At 31.0% G+C, this 22,355-nt stretch overlaps 1 protein-coding gene across 5 annotated transcripts in view; it reads right to left on the reverse strand.

Moving 5' to 3' along the window:
- The window catches only part of LOC134685319 (uncharacterized), a 50,939-nt gene that overhangs the window by 19,417 nt on the left and 9,167 nt on the right, over nt 1–22,355 (reverse strand). Inside the window, exon 1 of one of the 5 annotated variants that reach the window (XM_063544985.1) lies at nt 21,825–22,109. The exons of 2 other annotated variants lie outside the window; for them this stretch is intronic. Coding sequence is in view for 1 of the 3 variants with exons in the window: in XM_063544982.1 (XP_063401052.1) it covers nt 10,885–10,977 (93 nt within the window). In the remaining 2 variants the exon portion in view is untranslated. Of the gene's footprint in view, nt 1–10,884; nt 11,103–19,141; nt 19,222–21,824; nt 22,110–22,355 lie in introns of those variants that run through there. 2 more of the 5 variants (XM_063544986.1, XM_063544982.1) reach the window with 2 other exon arrangements.

Consider the following 22,355-nt stretch of genomic DNA (forward strand, 5'->3'; position numbering starts at 1 on the left):
ACATTTCATCGTATAAAATATGCAAATTGAAATGCAGCTAGTAGTTGACGATTGTTAATGAATAGTTCATATCATTTTCGCGCAATTGTTATCACCACGTGAGCGTGTATCTGAGCTGTGTGTTACATTTACGAAAATATTGTTAACATACATTGTAAAATCGAACATATTAGTCTCGGTGTCAAATCATTTTCTATTGTCATTGAAAAATGTAAAACAATGAACACTTAACTATGTCCATTAACACAAAATGATTTGTGTACTTGCTATAGTCTCATTCATGAATGGTTTATTGAATATTATACCGTGAACTTACAATCGAAAAAGACAATGTTCCAAAAATAATAAATATCAAGCGATAAAGGAACGAGAGTTAAGTGAACATATTTACAAACAGTATTTAAAAAAGTCACTTAGACTATCATGTTCATCTCGCAAATTCAAACCTAAGGAACAATTAGGATATAAATCACTTATTAGTAGCTTTTACCTATTGGTATATAAATTAAAATGTTATATACAGCCAATACTCGTTAAATCTTATAAACAAGTAGTGTATCACATACCTTTAACTGATTGAATATTTGACGAAACCTTTCGAACAAAGTTCCATATGCTTATAATTTTTCAACTTATTTAAGTAATACTTATTCACGACTTGCACGTTGTACTATGTGCAAATCTTTCATATAAATAGAAGATTACTTTAAGAATAAATAAAGCAATCAATATTTACCTTTTGTCAATATTCTGTGACTGGAGGATGTGACTGTCGTCTATTAATTCCAATATGCAGAACACAAAGATCAAAATAACGAGAACTCGAATAAACCGTTCTTTTGTTTAGTTCTATGAATAAAGTACGTCTGAACAACAACAAAAAAGTCAAAGAAATATAACATTTAGTGTAACAATCAAAATGATTATTAATAACAATGAAATCACACGCAAGTCTTCAGTTGTGTATATTTAAATATTTTATCTTAATTTTGCATTTTATTTGCATAAATGATTAGTTTTTAGTCTTGGGGGTGTTATAAAATCAAAAGTGAGACAGTGATTTACTCGTGATAAGAATAAGTTTATTATATGTCGTAGTAGTAAAACCATTCAAAGGAACCTTGAACAACGCAGATCTCAGTAATTACAATACAATGTGTTTGTCTTTTGGTCATCATTGGTGTTTTGCCTTGGCGTTTTTTAGTTTAGACTTGTCAGTTTTTAATGTCCCTTTAGTATCTTCTGCAGCATTCATTTATAATGTAATCCTGCTGATGCATTTTTCTTGTTGCAAAATCAAAAGCCGGAATTCAACTTTGTCTGTGGAAGTTTCTTGACAATTCGTCACCTTGGAATTATACTGGTCTATGTCCAATTTTGTCACTTTGGTAAAAATTAGACTTGAATTTTATAAGTTTTTTTCTTTTTTAAATTTAACTCAAGCTTTAAATAAAAAAGATGCTATGCTTATGCAGGTCCTAGGTGTCTTATAAGTGCTTTACATGACCTTATAATTTTATCCATTAAAAAGAAATTGAAATCAGATTTTGGAGATAGAACATTTTATGATCGAAAAAGAAGGAAAAAGTTAAATCTTACACTGATATTGGATATAAAACAGTATAATTCTAAACAATTGAGTGATTGATTGTTGGCTGCTTAACGTCCAGTGGCAAATTTTTCATGCATGTTCAGGACGAGAACAAATTTACAATAAATACAATAGGTAGGTCCTGTAATAGAGGCCGTCCGGGATGAAGGTCGGGGAAATTTGGACTGCCACGGGAATATTAGTGTAAATTGGATACGGACAGAAATTTTGCCGTACAACAGGCCACTTACGGACACATCAAATAGTTGTTTGTAAAGGTTCTTAACGTGCAGAGAGCGTGACACTCTCTCCATACGAGGCATCAGATTTAACGTCCTTTTATTCTAAACAATAACTTATTTAAGCATAATGCTCACCATAATGAATACCTTTGATATTTACCTTATTTCTAAAGTTCTTAATGAAAATTCTCTAAAGGGTATCTAAATTGTCAGCAAAACGTAAATCTTAAAGGAATCTGATGTTCAGTAGATGTCGTTTGTTGATGTGGCTCACAAGTGTTTCTCGTTTCCCGTTTTTATATAGATTAGGCCAGTTGGTTAATTCCGGTTTGAATGGTTTTACAATAGTCAGTTCAGGGTCCTTTATAGTTTGCTGCTTGGTGTGAGCCAAGGTTTCTCGTTGAAGACAGTTCTTTGATAGTTATAGACTTTAACCTATAATGATTTAATTTTACAATTTGCGACTTGGATGGAGTGTTGCCTTATTGACCCTCATACCACATCTTCATTTATATATTAAATGTCATAACTCCAAATGATAGCATTGATCTTGGTATCACTCATACGCTTTACAGCAATATGTCTCCCACGCACCATAAGTGAAATGTTTGTAAATAATTGTCTTCATGTTATGACAGCAAAAGGCGTACTGATTAGAATTTGTAACTTTTTTTATTAAATAAATAAAAAAATCTATATATATAATTATATTTGTCTGGCTGAAACTCTTGTTTCAATATGAACTTGAATGATATTTGCATAACATTCAGAATGTCTATGTTATTAATTCTGAAACAAGTTATTTGAAATTGAAAGCAACATTATTAGAGGACGCGGTAATGAGTTTAAATTTTGAAGTTATTTCAGTAATATGATTTTAAAGATCTGATATATGAGGATACATTGGAACATGAGGTTTGTAATTGAGATATACAGGGTCGACAAAAAAATATGTTTACATATCATTCATCTTTTTCATATTTCTACTTCTCTTAACCTAAATGTTTCATATTTTTCAAGGATGATTGTTATAAAGAAGTAGTTTTCTTCTTTTAAGATTTTGATAAGTCATTAATAAATTATGACCGAATGTTCTTGATGAATATTTGGTTGCAGATTTTGATTACGGTAATATTGATTTTGTCAACAAGTTAAACATTCACTATAATGAGATAATGTATTCATAATGAAATCGAATTGAGGAAAAATGTTTTTGTTTTATCCTTATTTTTCGTCACAAACTAGTAGCTGTTTGTGTATTACTAGAAGTAGAGTTATATGATCTTTTGAGTTGTTTAGCAAGATAGCAATTCATGAAATTGGACAAAAGGAGGTGTTTAGTTCATGACATTTCTTCTGTGAAGGAATCATATAAACAGGTACATATCTGGGTTTTTGGTAAAACTAGGAGTTGTGGTGCGTTAAAGCTATCTGCAGGAATATTCGGTATCATATGCTTTAAAGATAAATTTCAACTTTAAAGAATAATAACACAAACAAAATCCATTTTTTTTCTCACTAAACCATACATGGCATAAAACGATGTAAAAACTTCTGGCTTATAAAGTATTGAAAAATGCATGCTTCTAAGAGAAGTGTTAGCTGGTTGATTTAGAAATGTTTAAGTACGTACCAGGATTCATGCAAATAATAATTTATTTTATCTGAGTAACACAGAATAATAAACTACATGTGGAAAAACATGATACGCAGATGCAAGTTGTTACATTTGACATTTGTGTTATCTCCCGCCTACGATAGTAGAGGGGCATTATGTTTTCTGGTCTGTGTGTCCGTCCGTCTGTCCCGCTTCAGTTCAAATTTTAGGTCAATGTAGTTTTTGATGAAGCTGAAGTCAAATCAACTTGAAACTTAGTACACATGTCCCTTATGGTATGATCTTTCTGATTTTAGACTTTTTACCCTCATTTCACTGTCAATTTAACATGGAAAATGATATTGCGAGTGGGGCATCCGTGTATTTTGGACAATATTAAGTTGAAGATTTGACTTCCAATTTTTTTTAAAAGAATGTCTTTGTTGATTGACCGATTCCTGTGAAATTCGTCAACTCTTTTATGTTAGATCACCTGTATATAAATGAATTAATGTTAACATTCTTAACTATAATATTGTGTAACTTAATAAACAAAAACAAAATGTCATATTAAGAAAAATTGATGAGAATGTTCCCCCTACTAGAATTGGTCGTCATTAATTTAGTGTTTAAAATTCAATATCTACTTAAACCTTTTATTGAATTATCACAAATGTACTCCTTTGGGAAAAATACATTCCTATTCCCATCAAACTGTATTTGAAATATGCCATGAAATAACAGTAACTTGGTTCGAAATCTGATTTTCTTTTATGTAACGACAGCCTCTAATGGAAATATCTTTTAAATCTTTTCGTTTAAAGAATGATAATTCCATTAAATGTGGATACTCATCTTGTTCTTTGCAAATATCGGGGTTACTGTACGCTTTAAAATGGACGTATACGGCAGTTCTTTTAATTTGCTTTTTAATCAAGAGGGCACCAATCCAGCGATATACGGTTGATTTACAATTTATAGGAAACGTCAAATACTTTTAAAGTAATTTCAACAGAATATGTATAGTTAGGGATAAAATAGAATTAATTTACAGTATAACGTGTGTTTTCTTGCTTTTATTTTGTTTTCGATTGTCTGGAACGGAATTCAAACCAGGATTACTATGTGCAACAACTGTAACATAGGCAAGTTTCTTTTTCATGAAATTAAATAGCTATGTTAACATATTGTCATACTGGTGCAACTGGAATTGATCGTATTTAGTTTAGGCTTGCAACTAGTTTTGAACCAGCAGGATTCTCTTGATCTTGAACAAGGGAAGAACTATGCAGAAGCGACAACGAGTGAATAAGATCACACAAGAGCACCTCCAATAGAAAAGACAGAGCTGAACAGACAACAGCTTACAAAATTCTGTACTTTGTTTGAGTAACACGGATTTCGACACAAATTGATGAATAACTTTGCGGCACCGAATACAATTTTATTTCTATATATTTCTTTGTTTGTGATCATAGAGATTACATATAGTCACATTGAAGACCTATTGGTGACCGTCTGCTGTTGTCTGTTCTATGGTCAGGTGGTTGTCTCTTTGACACATTCCCAATTGCCGTTCTCAATTTTATAGTAAAACGATCGAGAATACAAGAAAATTACAATACAAATTTTCTTACCAAAATATTATTAGAAAAAGATTCCAGTGTGTTCAAATTTGCTGATCTTTCAGATCCAAAAACATTTTGACCATTCAATTCTGGTTTTCTGGAGATTCTAGAATAATGTTTGAAATCCAATAATTTATCATCTTTTATTATTTAAGTTCAACTGTCGATTTATGTATTTGATAAATCATTTTGCATTACTTTATGGTACACAAATACATTTCACGGAATTGTTTATCAATTGAAGTAAATAATTGATACGGTATAACATAAAATGTGGGAGACATTTATCGAGTTTAATGCAATACATTAAGGGTAATGGAAACTTCAATTGACATGCTTTTAGTTTCATTTTCATTCAAGACATTAGAAGGTTGAACCTTGCGACCTTCTTGTCATGTATGGCAATGTTATCGTCCAATATTGGCACATACATATATAGGCATTAGGAAATATATCAAGGAATGAGGTAATATAAAACATCATAGAAGCTCAGTATCGAAATATATTATCTACGGATGAACAGAACTATTGAATTATAAATTTTGACCTCTATTCATTAATGGAAGTTATATGGTAAATAGCACAAATAACTTGAATTAAAGCATGCGACTTGAAACAATAAGTAAATTCCACACTGTATATTAAAGTCAGATGTAAAACGCCCCAACTTGCAGTATTTGAAACAATTTCTTTGAATGTTTGTTCATGTTTTATGTATATAAAAAAAACTTCGTCCAAGGTTTAACTAATAAATATCACAGAACAACGGTTACATCAACTGCTTAATGTTTATTTATGTTATCATTTATATAGTAAGAAGCGAAATTCAGTGTGATAATTTCTATAATAATATGTTGTTTGGTAACAGTTTTATTTTTCGTTTATTCCGTTGAATGGTTTTTCTTTTAACACAAGCAGTCAATGTCTTGTTTAAAAGGCTGTAATCTTTTAACAGGTCATTACATATCTAAAACACTTGTAAATACAAAATACAAGGCCAAAATGCCAAAGAAATACAATAATGGGGGTTTGGGTTCATAAATCATTTAAAAAAGAATCACCATCTAAATTTCTAAAATACAAAACAATTACAGTAACAAACAGGGTTCAAGGAAAAATAAAATAGCTTCATCTCACAAATTTTAAAATGATGGGGGGTGGCTTTTAAACTCCCAGTGACAAGTATTACATATATTCTAGACAAAAACATGTTAATGTGAAATGAATTTATGAACCCTGCTTTGAGCTACACTGATTTGGATTTCATAGTGCTACTTCACAAGGTCATAGTCGGTATGATACCATGTCACCCGACGCAGACATTTTTTTTCTCTCTATCCGATCAGTCTTTTGTCTTACTCCTAAGCAATGAAGCATCATATGCTAATTTGTTACTTTTTTTCTAGCCGACCGGGAAATATCCATGATCTTCGCTTCGATGTAAGAATGCTGCAGTGAGACTTCCATACCCACAATGCAGTTACTGCTAATTCCAAACATTATATATTTAGATGATATAATCGGTAAGTTTATCAGTCGTGTATGACAAGGTTTAAATGTCGATTAAATCCTTTACCGCCTGGTATGGGGCATCCATGCTACAGCGAAAAACCTCTCCCACTAGGTAATTTTCACAAATTCTGAACATTATATTAAAATCCATAAGTATAGCGCATACGACGAGGCTTTTAAACGTCGAATATATATATTTCAAATTAATGTAGCTTGTTTCTCCTAGTAATGGATTATTCAAACTTTTGACATTTTTTTTCCTCTTCAAAAGAGTAAAATTGGGAAAGAAATTTCTGTAATTGAACGATTAAAGATATACTATCGCTGAAGGAAAACAAAAATCACAATGTTTCATAGCGTTATGTTAGAGAATATCAACGGTTATTCTGGTAATAAAAAATAAGAAATCAGTTAAATCCGGTCCTACGCTTCACGGTTGCTAAATACTTCACTATAATGTAAAGTGTTAAAATACCAACCGCATATATTCTCATATAAAATGCTCTTTATTTTTTTTTTATTTGCGTGAAAATAATGAGATGTTGTATGTCGGATAATTTGAGCGTTTTTGGTTTGTTTGCTGTGGTATTGTCAGTTTTTCGACTCCGATGATGAGCTTGAATATCCATATACCTTAAGTATATTAATTTCGCCTCTCTTATAACGTTGGTAAGTTTTATATTAACTTTGTTCCAATTATGTATTGTCTACGTTTCACATAAATGAACAAATTAACTACTTTTAAATATTGATACACGATGACCTTTTTCTGCTTCTTAGCTTTGTTTTCTTATATTTATACAACCTAAAACCTCCATTTTTTTCAATGTCGATTTTTAATGATTACTATTAATGCTTCCTCCAAAGACTAGTATTAATATAATACACGCCAACTAACCATAATGACCCTTACTCTGAGGACCCTTATCTCTCTTCTTTACTCAATATATAATAATTTATTTACGGCCAATATATAGTAGCCCTATGGGGAAACGCTCGTTTCTGTCTGGTAATGTTTACATCCTTTTAAATGCATGTACACATGTAATCATAATTCTGTAGAAATGCGCACACTCTGTCCAAATTATAAATCTAGTATTGATTTCGATTCAAAGAGAAAATAAAAGAGGGGAAGTGAACATTTCGGGATGATAATCGATATACCAGACAAAATAATTCATGTGTACTGATGCGGTGGTGATCAAAATAAATCAGTCAATATATGCACCAACTTGTGGTTCATTTTTCTATGTTAATTTTGATTTAAGTCTTTTTATTCTATTTCATGTCTACTTTCAGGTTGTACAAATTGGTATTATGTGATATTCAAGTCTTCAAGGTTGAACCAAACAATAATTTATAGGGCAAAATTTAGCCTGACATTTTCACATGTTACTTGCTGATCTAAGTAAGGACACTACGAAATTGAAGAATAGTTGTAAAAATGAAAACAACGCTTTATAAATGTCATGCATTAAGGTGGTATGGGTGTCTTCCTCCATCTTGGATTGTAAAAAACAGGGAACCAAAGGTCCATATTTTCTATCAAGTTAGCAAAATCTGATGCAGGAATGCCGATATTTAATGTGAAATTCATTTAAAAGAACCAATTTATCAGAATATAACTTACAAATATTTATATTTTTGCAAATTTCGATTAGTTTTGTTTGTTTGGCATTTCAAGGGGAGATAACTCTAAAACAGTCCATTTTCTGAAGGATTATACATGACATTTTCCTATTTTGTATTTTAGCCGGAAAAAACGTACGGTGACCCTATCTTTTCTTTTCTTTTAATATTTTCAAAGCATTGTCTGAAAGCTATCTTTTCTTTAAGTATTGAACAATTCTATCATTTTGTTTAGTTTCTAATCACAAAATGGTGTTTTTTCCTGTACAATCTATACAAAATCTGTCATTTTGTCACGTCCTGTAGCTTGAGAAAATGCACGGTGACCTATCATTTTTATTATATTTTTCAACATATATCAATAGATACTACGTTTTGGCAAAGTATGAACAAATTCTATCATTTTTATTTTAGACTCCTATACCACCTTAAAGGGGCTTTTCTTGATTTATCTTAATCAGTAGATGTAGGACGATGTGGTATGAGTGCCAATGAGACAACTCTCCATCCAAGTAACAATTTACAAAAGTAAACCATTGTAGGTCAAGATACAGTTTTCAACACAGCGCATTCATCTTGGCTCACACCGAACAGCAAGCTATAAAGGGCCCCAATAATTACTAGTGTTTAACCATTCAAACGGGAAAACCAACGGTATAAGCTATATAAAACGAGAAATAGTTTTGAACCACATAAACAGACGGCAACCACTGAACATCAGATTTCTTACTTAGGACAGGTGTAAACAACTGCATCGGGATTAAACCTTTGATTGGTACCAAACCTTCTCCCTTTTCGGAAACAATTATACAGTTTTGTCCATGGATTTATGAGTTTTGAACAGCGGTATACTACTGTTGCCTTTATATATAACATTACAACATAAAAAGACACAATTTAGTCTATAAAATATCCATTAGAAGGCTTGACTCAATCAAAAACGTAGAAAAACAATTAACACACAATGAACGAATAATTTGGTATGTGATACAATGCAAAAACATAGTTAATGAACGTTTAAAGCTGAGTATTAAAAAAGACGCAATCTTAGTGAGGTTAACTTATGTATATTATATGGCAAACAATATGCTCATACAGTATTTGTTTTCTTTAGCCCTCAATTACCTTGTAAAAACTGTACATATCATCTTCAAAGATCAGAATATTGTTTTTATCAATTAAGGGTACAGATATTTTTTTGGGGGAAAACGGTACACTCCCCTTGAAGTTAAATGGTCGTTCCTTTATGTATATTATACATAAAAAAAACAATATGTTCATACAGTATTTGTTTTCTTTAGCTTTCAATTACCTTGTAAAATACTGTATCATCTTCAAAGATGATTGACATATGACAACATCGTATGCTTCATTCATATATAATGAAGATTAGGTTATTTAAACTCGTATCATGATAATTATGATTGACAGGCATGTACTAAATTGTGGTTTACATTTATTTGCACTAACTTACACCTTACGGATGAAATGTAAGCATTCACAAATCAAATTTACCATGTATTTTACAAATAATCATATATGTACCCGACTATCATCTCTACAATATGTATCAAGTTCATTCGTTTATAATTCATATATGTCTTAATTCCACGTAATAATGCATATAAAGTCTTATACATAGCTAAGTTTGGAAATTAAATTCATATCGTAATGAATTTGTTTTCTGTTTATTTCCTTGTTCGAAAACTTGAATCATTGTGTCAAATTTTGTTGGCAGTCCTATGCTTTTGCCACAGCGGTGGATTTTTTTTTAGACTGCGAAGCTCTTCTAATGGGAACATTTTAAACTATATGTATCCTTTATCATATACATTATTTTAGTTCGGCAAACGGTTTCTTTCACTGCAAACATAAAGCACAATTTGCAATATTTTGTCCTAAAAATATTCCATTTCAGACTAAAATTATGATCGATACATTTTCAAACATTGAGCAACTATATTGTTTCCGATTTTGACCCTGTTAAATGAAAGAAATAGAATGGACATTGGCAATACTTCAATTTTGACTTACCGCTCATCCATACGAATTGAATGTATATTTTGTTTTTATTTGCTATATTCAGACAATACTTTAGTTAAGCATTATTTTACTCCAGGTTTTTTAAATTATATAGATCTTATATCAGATCTAGCTTGTTTGGATCCTGAAACTTCGTACATGTTTAGCAATTAACAGTGTAATACAAATGAGCAAATATTTGATTAAGAATTTATATCTATTGTATCAATGTTCAACCTGCCAACGGTGTCAGTTGTAAACATTATTTGATAGGGATAGCAATATCAACATCCAAGGCAATTAAGAAATCAAATACACAGGTTTTAAATATTTAAGTCCTTAATGCACACTGAATTCTAATCGAATTGTCTAACTTTTCTCTACATATTCTGTTTTCTGATTTGTAAAGATACAAAATGATATTGTTTTATCAACGTATAAAAAACATACATGTATCTATTAAATATGTCTATAGCGATTGGAGAGATGAACTAATAAACAGCATCTAAACATCTCTTTAAGGTAAATATATATGGCATGAAACAATATGAGAAAGCAAAATTAATGAACTAAGTACACTTCGGTACACAAATTTAGATCTTCCCCGAGAAAAAAAATCAACAAAGCAAAGCACATATTTGAACATAGACGATCCAGACTAACCTTTTTCGCATTTAATTTCTTTATGGTATCCTCAAACTTCAACAGATTAAACTCAAACATGCTTGCAGATATTTTCACATTGCTTTCGCACATGATAGAGTAGCTTATAAACTTCGAAGTAAATTAATTAAGTTTACCAAATAATTCACATAAATGCATGTTGTGCATTGAACGAACTCAAACCACACGTATCACATTGCCTTAATTGCAAGCTCTATTATAGTCCTTCAACTTTCAACTTTAATACAGTGCAAAAGGTATAAACAAATATATTATTTCTTATTCCAATCTAAATTTCTTTATCAATGTGTTGTAAAGAAATTGAAAAACTGCAGAATTATAAAATAATATGTCAAACTTGAACAAATAAACCGACAGTCAGTCCACGTCATTTGACACGACAACACTTTAGTGAAGTTCAATTGAATTATGTTGCATTTCTTTATCAATTAACGTCTCAGTTGACATTTATATAGGAATACTTATTGTTTTATGTTGATAATAGAGATTGACAAAAACTGACCGGGTCCGTAATCAAATTTTATTAAAATTCTTTGATTTTATTTTTTGTCGTTGCATAATAGCGTAATGAACTATAAAGTCTTCATTATAAATATCGTGAAAATCAAACTTCAGCTGTTACTTACAAACTCACAATCGATCGAAAGACAATTTAAGGAAGGCAGGTTTTAATAACAAATGCATTTGTATAACAAACTATCATACAATATGTGAACACAAACATTTTGTTTACATTTCTAAAATAACAAAATATAAAACTACAAGAGCTATTTGCTTCAACTTATCAACTGTGGAGTGTATGTTTGGTTATGCGTGAACACACCTTCTTTTATCATTTAGTCATATAACCCCTCAAATATGATACAAATATGTATGCATCTTTGTTTTTCATTTTTCTATTTTTGGTTTTGAGCGTTCCAGTTAAAAGGAAAATCCAGAAAAGTGCTTCGAACGCACCGCATTTAAAAAGACGAGACTAGGTGTTATTTTCATTAAAAAAAAAAACAGTTAAATTCTGATTGCATATTTAATACATGTTAGAATAAATAGATTAGTTCCTTCAAAGTTGCATAATATGTTGACAATTTAAATAATGCCCTGACGTTCGTTTAGCTTTCAATACGATAAGTTGTTTCGTCTCTGTCGAATCAACGTCATTGTGAAAACAGTTGAAACGAATTAGTCACGTTTTCACGTCATTTATATGTGAAACCAACATGTTTCTTGTTGTTTAATAAAATTATATTGACAATGTGTAGTGAGATGGGTGAAAACTGATTATCAATGCAGTGAAACAATTCAAATTCAGCATTTCAAAAGTCATGCAAAAGATTTATACGTTTTTTTAAGTTCAGTTAAGATCTTGTCTACTCTGCTCTGATGCTAATAGGTACATTCGTGCATGTTGTTTTAATTGTATCTCTCCCAAAAGACACTTCATGAGTTTAAGTGTTTGCATTTCACATTTGTGTAGTCAACTTAAATTGAAATTAGCTACGATTTAGACAAAATATAAAATTTTGATGATTTCTTTATGGTCTCAAAATTTATCATTGAATAGCGATCTTTTATATAACTTTGCTTGAGACGGGTTGCGCACATTCTAGGTCGCGCATGAGTACATGAGTAAAATTAGGGAAGGCAATAATTGCAGCAAGACCCATTTGTCCCATTTAAAGCTCTGAAAATAAACTTGCATGCATTAACGCATTAAGTGCTTACCATTGCAACTGAAGATATTTGTATTTATCCTGCGTTTCGTCTACATAAGACTCATCAGTGACGCTCAAGTCGAAATATTTATGAAGCCAAACAAGTACAAAGTTGAACAGCATTGAGGATCCAAAATTCCAAAATTAAGTCACTTCATTTTATTTTACTAAATATTGAAGAAGAAAAAAAAAACTTTACAAAATACATATTCCATAGCAACAGTTTAAAGTATTCAACATAACTACTTTTTAGTCGAGAGGCTCAGTATTTCACAACATCTATATGCCTACATTATAATGAACACATATTGATGTGGTTATTGTGTTTATTCAAAAGTGCATGGTTATTTGTAGTGTCCGAAACTAAAGTTGTTATGAATTTGGATCAAACTTGATATTGTTTGGCTTAGTTTTAAAACATGTAGTTCAAGATCTATGGTGTAACAATAAAAAAGGGACGAAAGATACCAGAGAGACTACCAGAGAGACAGCCAAACTCATAAATCGATAATAAACTGACAACGCCATGACTAAAAATGAAAAAGAAAAAACAAACAATTATAGTACACATGACACAACATCACATAGAAAACTAAAGAATAAGCAACACGAATCCAACCAAAAACTAGGGTTGATCGCAGGTGCTCCGGAAGGGTAAGCAGATTCTGCTCCACATGTGGCACCCGTCGTGTTGCATATGTTATAACAAATCCAGTAAATAGTCTGATTCGGTAGGTCAAATTCATGAAAGGGAAGGGGATTGTAGTTACGACATAAGGAACATATTCGTTATCATTTGTGAAATAAATGTATAGTAACTAAAAATTAAGAGGCGTTTTCAAGCTATTTTGTAAAACTACATAAATTGTGGTCGAATTTACGTGTACTAGGATTCTAACTCTGAAACATAATGTTAAAGTGATAATCCATCAGATACATGACCACAATTAATGATTTTCTACGTACATGAAAAACGGCTCCCTTTTGGTTAAATATTGCATGTTTCACTCACACTGAATCAAGACAAATTTTTCAAAAATGCTACTTTTTGTAAAAAAAATCATGTTAAGTTCATTGACAAACGGACAAACGGACGCACAGGCCAGAAAACACAACGCCCATAAATAGGGCATACAAATGGGTATCTAAAACATGGTCAGAGTTCACTAAGAGTATTGCCACTGTTTGAGGTACCCAGTCGATAAGATAAAGAATCAAGATAGAGAACTACGAGAAGATAAGAATACCATTTAGCATATGGGTTGTGCAATTTGGATATTAAGGACTTTCCAATACACACTCATCAGATGAGAGGATCTTAACATGATCTTAGATATCAAGATTATTTTGTGAAATAGGCCCCTGTAGATTGCCTTCTATATGCAACATTTCTAGTATAAGATAACCACCACTTTATCAATTTGAGACGATGGGAACCTAATTCATACGAGCCCTTATTTGAAATTACGAAAGATGTTCTTTCATTCTCAAGATATTTTTAACTTCTTATTACAGACGTCAACCTATAATAGTTGTTAATTAATGTATTATATGCAGTAGACGAATATGCGGTCATAAAGGAGCTAATATGAATTTTTGATGTATCACTGTAGTGCTGTTAACCCCACTGATATCCCTGTTCATTGAATAAAATATGCAAATGAAAGTAATTGGTCAGTGCATGAAAGTATTATATTGACATATACTTCCATGGTCAGTGCAAAACAAAGATCAAATACAAGTATACAACTTATTTGTAAGGGTAGAGGGGCATTTGTTTGGTTACAAAGGGGTATACGCCAACAATATTAGTCTAAAAGTTTAAAATGGTCTCGTTAATAAGATTGTTTTTAAATATGAAGTATAAATGTATTTAAAAATGCCCTCGTATTTGGCCTAGCCATATTAAAATTGCCGAATTGCCATCTTTCACATAAACACACACAATAAATGGAATTTTAAAATGTTAAACCTAAAACCATCTCCCCTTTCTAGTGACTATCAGTAACTTTATCCTAATAGCCTTACACATATACCATATCATGCAACGACCAATTGGCGATTTATGAATACATACAAAGCATGTATTCCTGCGTATTACCAATACAACAGGTACAATTTACATGTATATTTATCTGATTTATTTGCTATTTACATGCTATTTGTAATTGTATAATAGCATATTAGTAAATAATGTTCTATTCGCGAAGGTATTGTGTCAATTCTAACAATTGATGGAACAAGTTCGATTTACCCCGAGTCTCCAGATAATTAGTAAAAGCACATAAATCTATGTATAACAGTAAAGGGTACTTACCTTATATATATTTTTTTTAAAGAATCCAATATAATTCAAAACTGCAGAAATCTTAGTAAACCACGTAAACCATAAAACGTGATATATTTTGAATCCATATTTAAATGTTTAAGTCTTCGTGTGTTCCCGCCCACAAAAATCTAAATATCCTCTAAAATTTCATTTTAGTAAATAAAACACATTTTAATAAAGTTGTAAAACCTATTAAAGTTTTACTTCACAGGTAGGATGATGCTTGGGGTGTAACGAACACAAGAGCTGAAGTAGTATTTATAACGAGAAGACCAGTTATCCGTCTATTACTCCTTTTCACTTAGCAGGTGCCCGATTAAGCCTGGAATTTGCATTAAAATGCAAAAAGCAAATAACCTGGTCACAGAAAGTTTCATGAGCGACTTGTAATGATTACATCACTCATTGGAACGAATTAAACTGATATAAACTAAAAAAAACTACTCGCTAAAATTTACTATTTGTATAAGAAAAGAAAATATTGAAAACAAATTCATCAATATATTAACGTATACTTAACACCTGGCGCTACAGGCATGTCAGTTTGTGTATTTAAAGCATGGATTAAAATCAATTTAGTAAATAATAATGATAACTGTTATCATATAACACCAATCGTACATGATAATAGACAACTGATGTTTTATTGGTTTAGTAATCATAATATATCGGCATATAAAAGAGTATGCAGCACTCTATATGCCATGCCATAGGTCTGCCTTTGTTTACTTAAGATGGACACCCAGAGATTTATGCAGTTTACTATGAACAACGTTTAGCCTATTTATATATAAAAAAAAAACACCAAAAAACGTCATTTTTCAAAACAATCGTTATATATTATATAATCTTGAATTATTAAAAAAAAGAAAGTAAAAAAGTCGTCTTATTACAATTTGATGTCAAGTATATCATGACAAAAATAAGTGAATGAACGAACATATACCCATGATTATTATAGTTAGAGTGTTTTCAATGATTTTTCTTTATCTTGTACATGTACGGTATAATCATGCTAATGTTTCAATTTGTAACGATCACTTCATGTCATAGTTGCTTCAACTTAGTTATATGTACACACATGCCTTAACTTTAACATTTTAATTGAAAGATATAAGCTGTTGAATCTGCTTTTAGTAGGATTAATAGGGGGAGTGTTGAATGAATTAATTTATTTTAATATATTACGACGGCATACTTGCAATTTATTTACATGTATTTGTATAGTTGACTAATCGATTGTTTATTACATGTGTTTGGTTGATAAAACATGCATCATGCATGTCAACCAGTGTAAAACATTAAATTGATTGATCTAAGATAAACTCCGAATATGCAACGAAAACGTCAATTGACACAGCAAAAAGATCTTAAAGTATAGACATTTGATACTAACGTTGTTTATCGTCTAACTTATTATGGTATACTTTAATTTATCTTTTTGAATTGTTCTTTTACTGTTTAGTTTGTTTTGATGGTATCCATTTGACGTGGCTCTGTACTTATACATCCCGTTATTGTGTTATTGTTCTACGATATTTTTTGTATTATTGTCTTTCCTTTTTGCTAATATTTTATCTTTATGCCGTTTTCAGTTTTTGTTTTACATATGACGTGGCTCTGTACTTATACATTCCGTCATTGTATTATTGATCTATGATAGTTTTTGCATTCTTGTTTTTCATTTTTGTTATGTGCCGTTTGAGTTGCTCTTTTACATATGACGTGGCTCGTTACTTATACGTGCCGTCATTGTGTTATTGTTCTATGATAGTTTTTGCATTAATTCTTGTCTTTCGTTTTTGCTAATACTTTGTCCATATATGCCGTATTGAGTTGATTTATTACATATGACGTGGCTCTGTACTGATACATCCCGTCATTGTGTTATTGTTCTATGATAGTTTTTGCATTTATTCTTGTCTTTCATTTTTGCTAATACTTTATCTATATATGCCGTTTTGCGTTGCTTTATTACATATGACGTGGCTCTGTACTTATACATCCCGTCATTGTGCAATGGTAAGTGTTTGTCCACATATTTGTTTGTTGTTTTAGTGATTAAGATGACACAATGTTGACTGCTGTAACCCTATTTTTGACATTTTTACCTATTATGTCTATTTGTTTTCTTCACACATTGTTGTCAATATAACGGGATTGTATGTGACTGTCATACAAGTGAGAGGTTTAACTAGCTACTGTATACAACAAGGTTTAATCCAAGATTTTCTACATAAGAACGTATGAAAATTGTTGTCCATTCGTTTAATGTTTTGAGCTTTCGATTTTGCCATTTGATTAGGGGCTTTTTGTTTTGAATTTTCCTCAGAGTTGAGTATTTTTGTGAATCACTTTTTGCAACCGAGTCTCTAAAAGCCACAATAATATGACAAAAGTTAAGTCAAATTCGAAACCAATTTACTGCTAACCACTGAAAAGAAAAGACATTCGAAATATCATTTCAACATGTTCAAGGAATAAACACTATTTAAAACTAATTAAAAGCTAGTTTATCAACAAAATAACAAACCCGATTTTATTCACACAGAAAAGTCAAATTACCATGTTGCCATGGTTCTGAACCTAAAAACTTGTTTTCTTCTGATTTCTTTCTGATTTGAAAGTTAATTTTCTGTGAAATACTGGATATGAATTAAAAGGAGATGTAGTGTATTTATTTCATTTTGAGGGAACGAGTAACTTGAAAACGTAGAATTGTTTTCCCATTCTTTTAGATTGGTGAAACATGTATTGACATAATGTTTTTCACATAACAACAGTGAAATAGATCGACACCATACTGTATTGATCTGATATCATGTTTGGACTAAATTAACTATATATGCGAAAAAATTCGTACTGTTTAGATAGTAAAACATTACCACACACCCATCATCATTTAACTTCAGTTTGTTTTTTATCGTTTGTTTGGATGGTTTTTTTTGTTGGTTTTTTTTTGGTTGTTTTTTGTTGTTGTTTATTTGGGGGGAGGGGGTATTCAAATATTCCCTTGCTGTTTTTGTGTTCTATAATTTTTGTCTGCCACCAATAAAAAAATCTTTAACAAATTGAATGAGGGTTGTTTGCTCAAAGTCTGGTGGCAACTAAAATGTGTCTATTCGAGATGAAAACAAATACAAAATAAATACCCTTCGCAGGTTCTGCAAGGAAGGTCGAACAACGGTAAATTTAAAGCAGCTCAGTAGTCATCACTTCTATATTGACATGAGTTATCATTGATTTGTATCCTAGGAGTAGGTTACTTTAATTATATTTTATAAAACCTTTAGGGATTTCGGGTCCTAAAAATGATTTTTGTACTTTTATCTGACCTTTTAAAATACACGTCTGGCGTACACATTATACATCCTAAAATCTATTATGGGTTTACTGCCACTGGAAAGTCACGAAGGCATGATGGAAACACTGAATTTAACCTTGAAAAGGGAGGATCACTAAGAGAGTTTTTAATTATGCAATTGCAAAATGAAGAGAACTATGATAAATTGATGCAAATATTTTGCAATGCAACAGAATTCGACGTTACTTTAGAGTGAAAACCAAAGCACTCACCTTACACAATACATCAGACTTAAAGACCCCATACTGCGTATTTAAACATAACAAAAACCGGACGCAACTTTAGCAAGTGTTTAACTGTGAGGTGGCAGAGGTACAAAGATAACCATATTTTCATAACAGAGTCAACATTTAGTTATTTATGAAAACGATGAAAAAACAAAAAAAAAACATTTTAAACCATGTTAAAAGTTTTCTGTTATTATCAGTATCATAACTAATGAGTTTGCTTAAGAAGCTTTTATAGGTTTTTTAAAGTGAAGTGCGTACTGATATTGACCGTTCTAAGAGTAGAATGATATAGGGAAATGCGTTCTTCAAAATCACTGTTGATGAAATGTCACTTGGTAAATTTGCCTCCTAAGGTCAAAAAGTTTAGATTGAATTGATTTGAGTCTAAAGGGGGGTGGTTTCATTTTCATAAAGTCAGTAATGTGAGAAAATTGAAGATTAGAAAATGTTTACGAGAATGAACTTTACACTTCAATAGAAAACACCATTGTCATTCGAATTGAATCTTAGTTTATTTATGGAAAGTGCACAAGTATATATCAAGCGTCAAATGACCATATCTAATTTTGACAATTATTTGACGATGAAAGGTTAGACATACATGTAAACTCACGCTTTCCAGTTCTATTCAAACACACAACAATACATGCTCGAAATTGAAAAGTTGAAAATCATCTTGTCGTTGACTTTAACTGCGCCTTAACCAGGTGGGGAATGTCAAACTTGTAAACAACTTTCTAATATCGATTAGATTATTTAAGGGTATTTTCATTCTTTTTACTTATATTGTTTGGTGTGACGTCGTGTTTCAAATAGTGAATTATTTACTGGTGCATTTCATTCAGATCAAATATTTGCCCTTTCTAATAATGCAAGACTTTCAAAATTAATGTAAATTTTTTTTTAAGTTGCATGATAATCCAACAAAATTACAATTTCAACAATACATTACCCAATTACTTTACACAGCAATATGAAATAGGAAAGTAGACTTTACAACTCTTAAATGGAGGTACAATCAGACAATACAATTGGAATTTTAAGAACTCCTGAACTTAAGGTGCACCAATCCGTCGTGCGATTCAAACGTCAAATTCAATGGCTAATCCTATATCACGGCATATTTAACATGACAAACTCGGTAATGGTGGTAGATGAACTTTACGGCCTGCGAGGATTTATGTATAAAAGTAAACTGGAACACTGAGAAAATATAGCGAACTACCAACTAGTGATGAAAATTGAATATTAAACTTTCATGAATCACATGACCTTCTTTGATTGCCATGCGCTTCTGGAATCGTCTTCATCGGCGAAACTCTTCACCAACAGCTTGAAATGCCAGACATTTAAAACGTTTAGAAGCATTAAGACCAAAAAATATAGACTATAGTAATGTCAAACACATATAAGGTCGAAAATCTCTCAGAAAGAAAGTTAAAGTAATTCATTAAGAAAAGAGATCAGGTGCGCGTTGTCTTGGTTAACTTTTTGCAACCTTGTTCGTAACATAAATTTTGCATACTGTTATTTGAGCTATTTGTTAGCTATCAACCAAATTAAAGACCGGGAAAAACACATCAGAAAAACGAGGAAATATCTCAAGTTCCTAATAATAATCTTAAATAAACGATGTATAGACAAAATAAGATAAAAGATATTCGTTATACACATATGCACTATGCGTTTTTGCAATCAAGAAAACGTTGAAGGCTAAATAAATTATTTTCCAGTTGTAAAATACTCAAAAAAAAAATAATGAGACAACAAGCAAACTAAGACATGAAAACGAAAAAAATGTATGTTCGCAAGCAATACAGTTCAACACGCAAAATACTAAGATAAAAGAAAATAGACTGGTGTTATGTTAAATTGTTTGCAATGCATTGATTATGTACATAATGATTTGCTGTGCAACATGTCTTTAGTTGTACGTTTTGTCAAATCATAAAGCTTAGTACATATTTTAACAAAAATCGAAATGTCTCACTTAATTATTTTCAAATCTTCATTATAAGAAACATTATAAAAAAGTTAGTAAATTATACTAATGATGTCAACCTTGGCGCGACATGAAGATATTTGTGGAAACTTTATCTAATGTCATGCTATTTTCTTTAACAAACTAGATTGGTCATGCGTGTAGTACTCAAGGCGGCTACTGTGGAGGATTATGCAATACATTTTTTCAGCTTATTTCATTTTATAAACATCCGTTATTTTCGAGACATAAATTTCTGTTCCAGTTGCCTCAAATAATAATATGAATTTTAAAAGTTAATATTAAAAATATGGCTGCATTAATGTTAAATAATTTTATGTAAAACTCAAAATAAATCTCGCTTTTTGTATACAACACCTTAGATTTTGTGGTGATGTAATTTATTCAACAAAACAACATAATTGAAATGTTGAAATTAGGCAAATCGGGTTTGGAAATTATCGGAACAGTTGTTTACTATCAAAGTTTATATTCACGGTTCACCTACAGTGCATGTTAGAATCTGATATGTTTATTGTTGGTACTGAAATATAAAAAAAAAATATCGAGAAAAAATATCAACTGTGTATATGAATCGTGGAACACACAGAAAGCAAATACAGGAAAACACTCAAGCAAAGCGAAAGTAACAAGTCCTGATGATTTCTAATAATATATTATTTTAAACATTATATATTTTACTGTTATAAGAGAACACGTGACAGGGTTCTGAAATGCGTTTCGTAAGGAACGCTTTAGCCAATTTGTTAATGAATCAAAACCATTCACAAAAGCCTGAAAAATCAGTCAGTCTGGATATAATGTCAACCTTGATCTTAAGGAATTTCAACTATAAACAGAGTAAGAGCAGTAAGGCTAATAATTCCGGGTATGAAGAGAGAAATAATGAAATGTATTTTAAAATTAAAAATGACGTTAATGTCTAATTTTATTCCTTTAAGTTAGTGCATATAAAATTGAGAATGGAAATGGGGAATGTGTCAAAGAGGTAACAACCCGACCAAATAAAAAAACAACAGCAGAAGGTCACCAACAGGTCTTCAATGTAGCGAGAAATTCCCGCACCCGGAGGCGTCCTTCAGCTGTCCCCTAAACAAATATATACTAGTTCAGTGATAATGAACGCCATACTAATTTCCAAATTGTACACAAGAAACTAAAATTAAAATAATACAAGACTAACAAAGGCCAGAGGCTTTTGACTTGGGACAGTCGCAAAAATGCGGCGGGACTAAACATGTTTGTTATTACATGTAAATATGTAAGATTAGAGAAACCTTACCTTAAACAAAATACGATCTTTGGAATATAAAGCTTGAACTTAAATCCATAATATAATATAAACTCTCTACACTAATATATCTCCATCAAAGGGTAGTTCCGTATTTCTCACTCAAGTCTGTTTACGTTAAGTATTGAACACACAGACAAATTACTCAAGATTTGGCAGATTAATCTGACAAAATTCAAAAGAGGAAAATGTCAAATGCTGGTAATTCATTTTAGGAATATCAATAGATATCTACGTAAAAAGAATAACCTCCTGTGAAATTAATAGAGGACTGTTTACCCGTATCTTGTAAAATTCAAATCAAATCAACATGAAATATATATAAAGCAAATCATTTACTATGACTTTCGATTGACACAATAAATGATACAGGATCACTCACTTAGCATAAAAGACTATTCATTTTTGTTTTTAAAAAAAGAAACAAAATATTATATGTTATGGAATGATTAACGATATCAAATCAATGCATGTTCTATACTGCATGTATGAGTACCTATATATATGTATACAAAATAAAAC

Source organism: Mytilus trossulus, chromosome 9 (genome assembly GCF_036588685.1).
Source record: "Mytilus trossulus isolate FHL-02 chromosome 9, PNRI_Mtr1.1.1.hap1, whole genome shotgun sequence".
NCBI lineage: Eukaryota > Metazoa > Mollusca > Bivalvia > Mytilida > Mytilidae > Mytilus > Mytilus trossulus.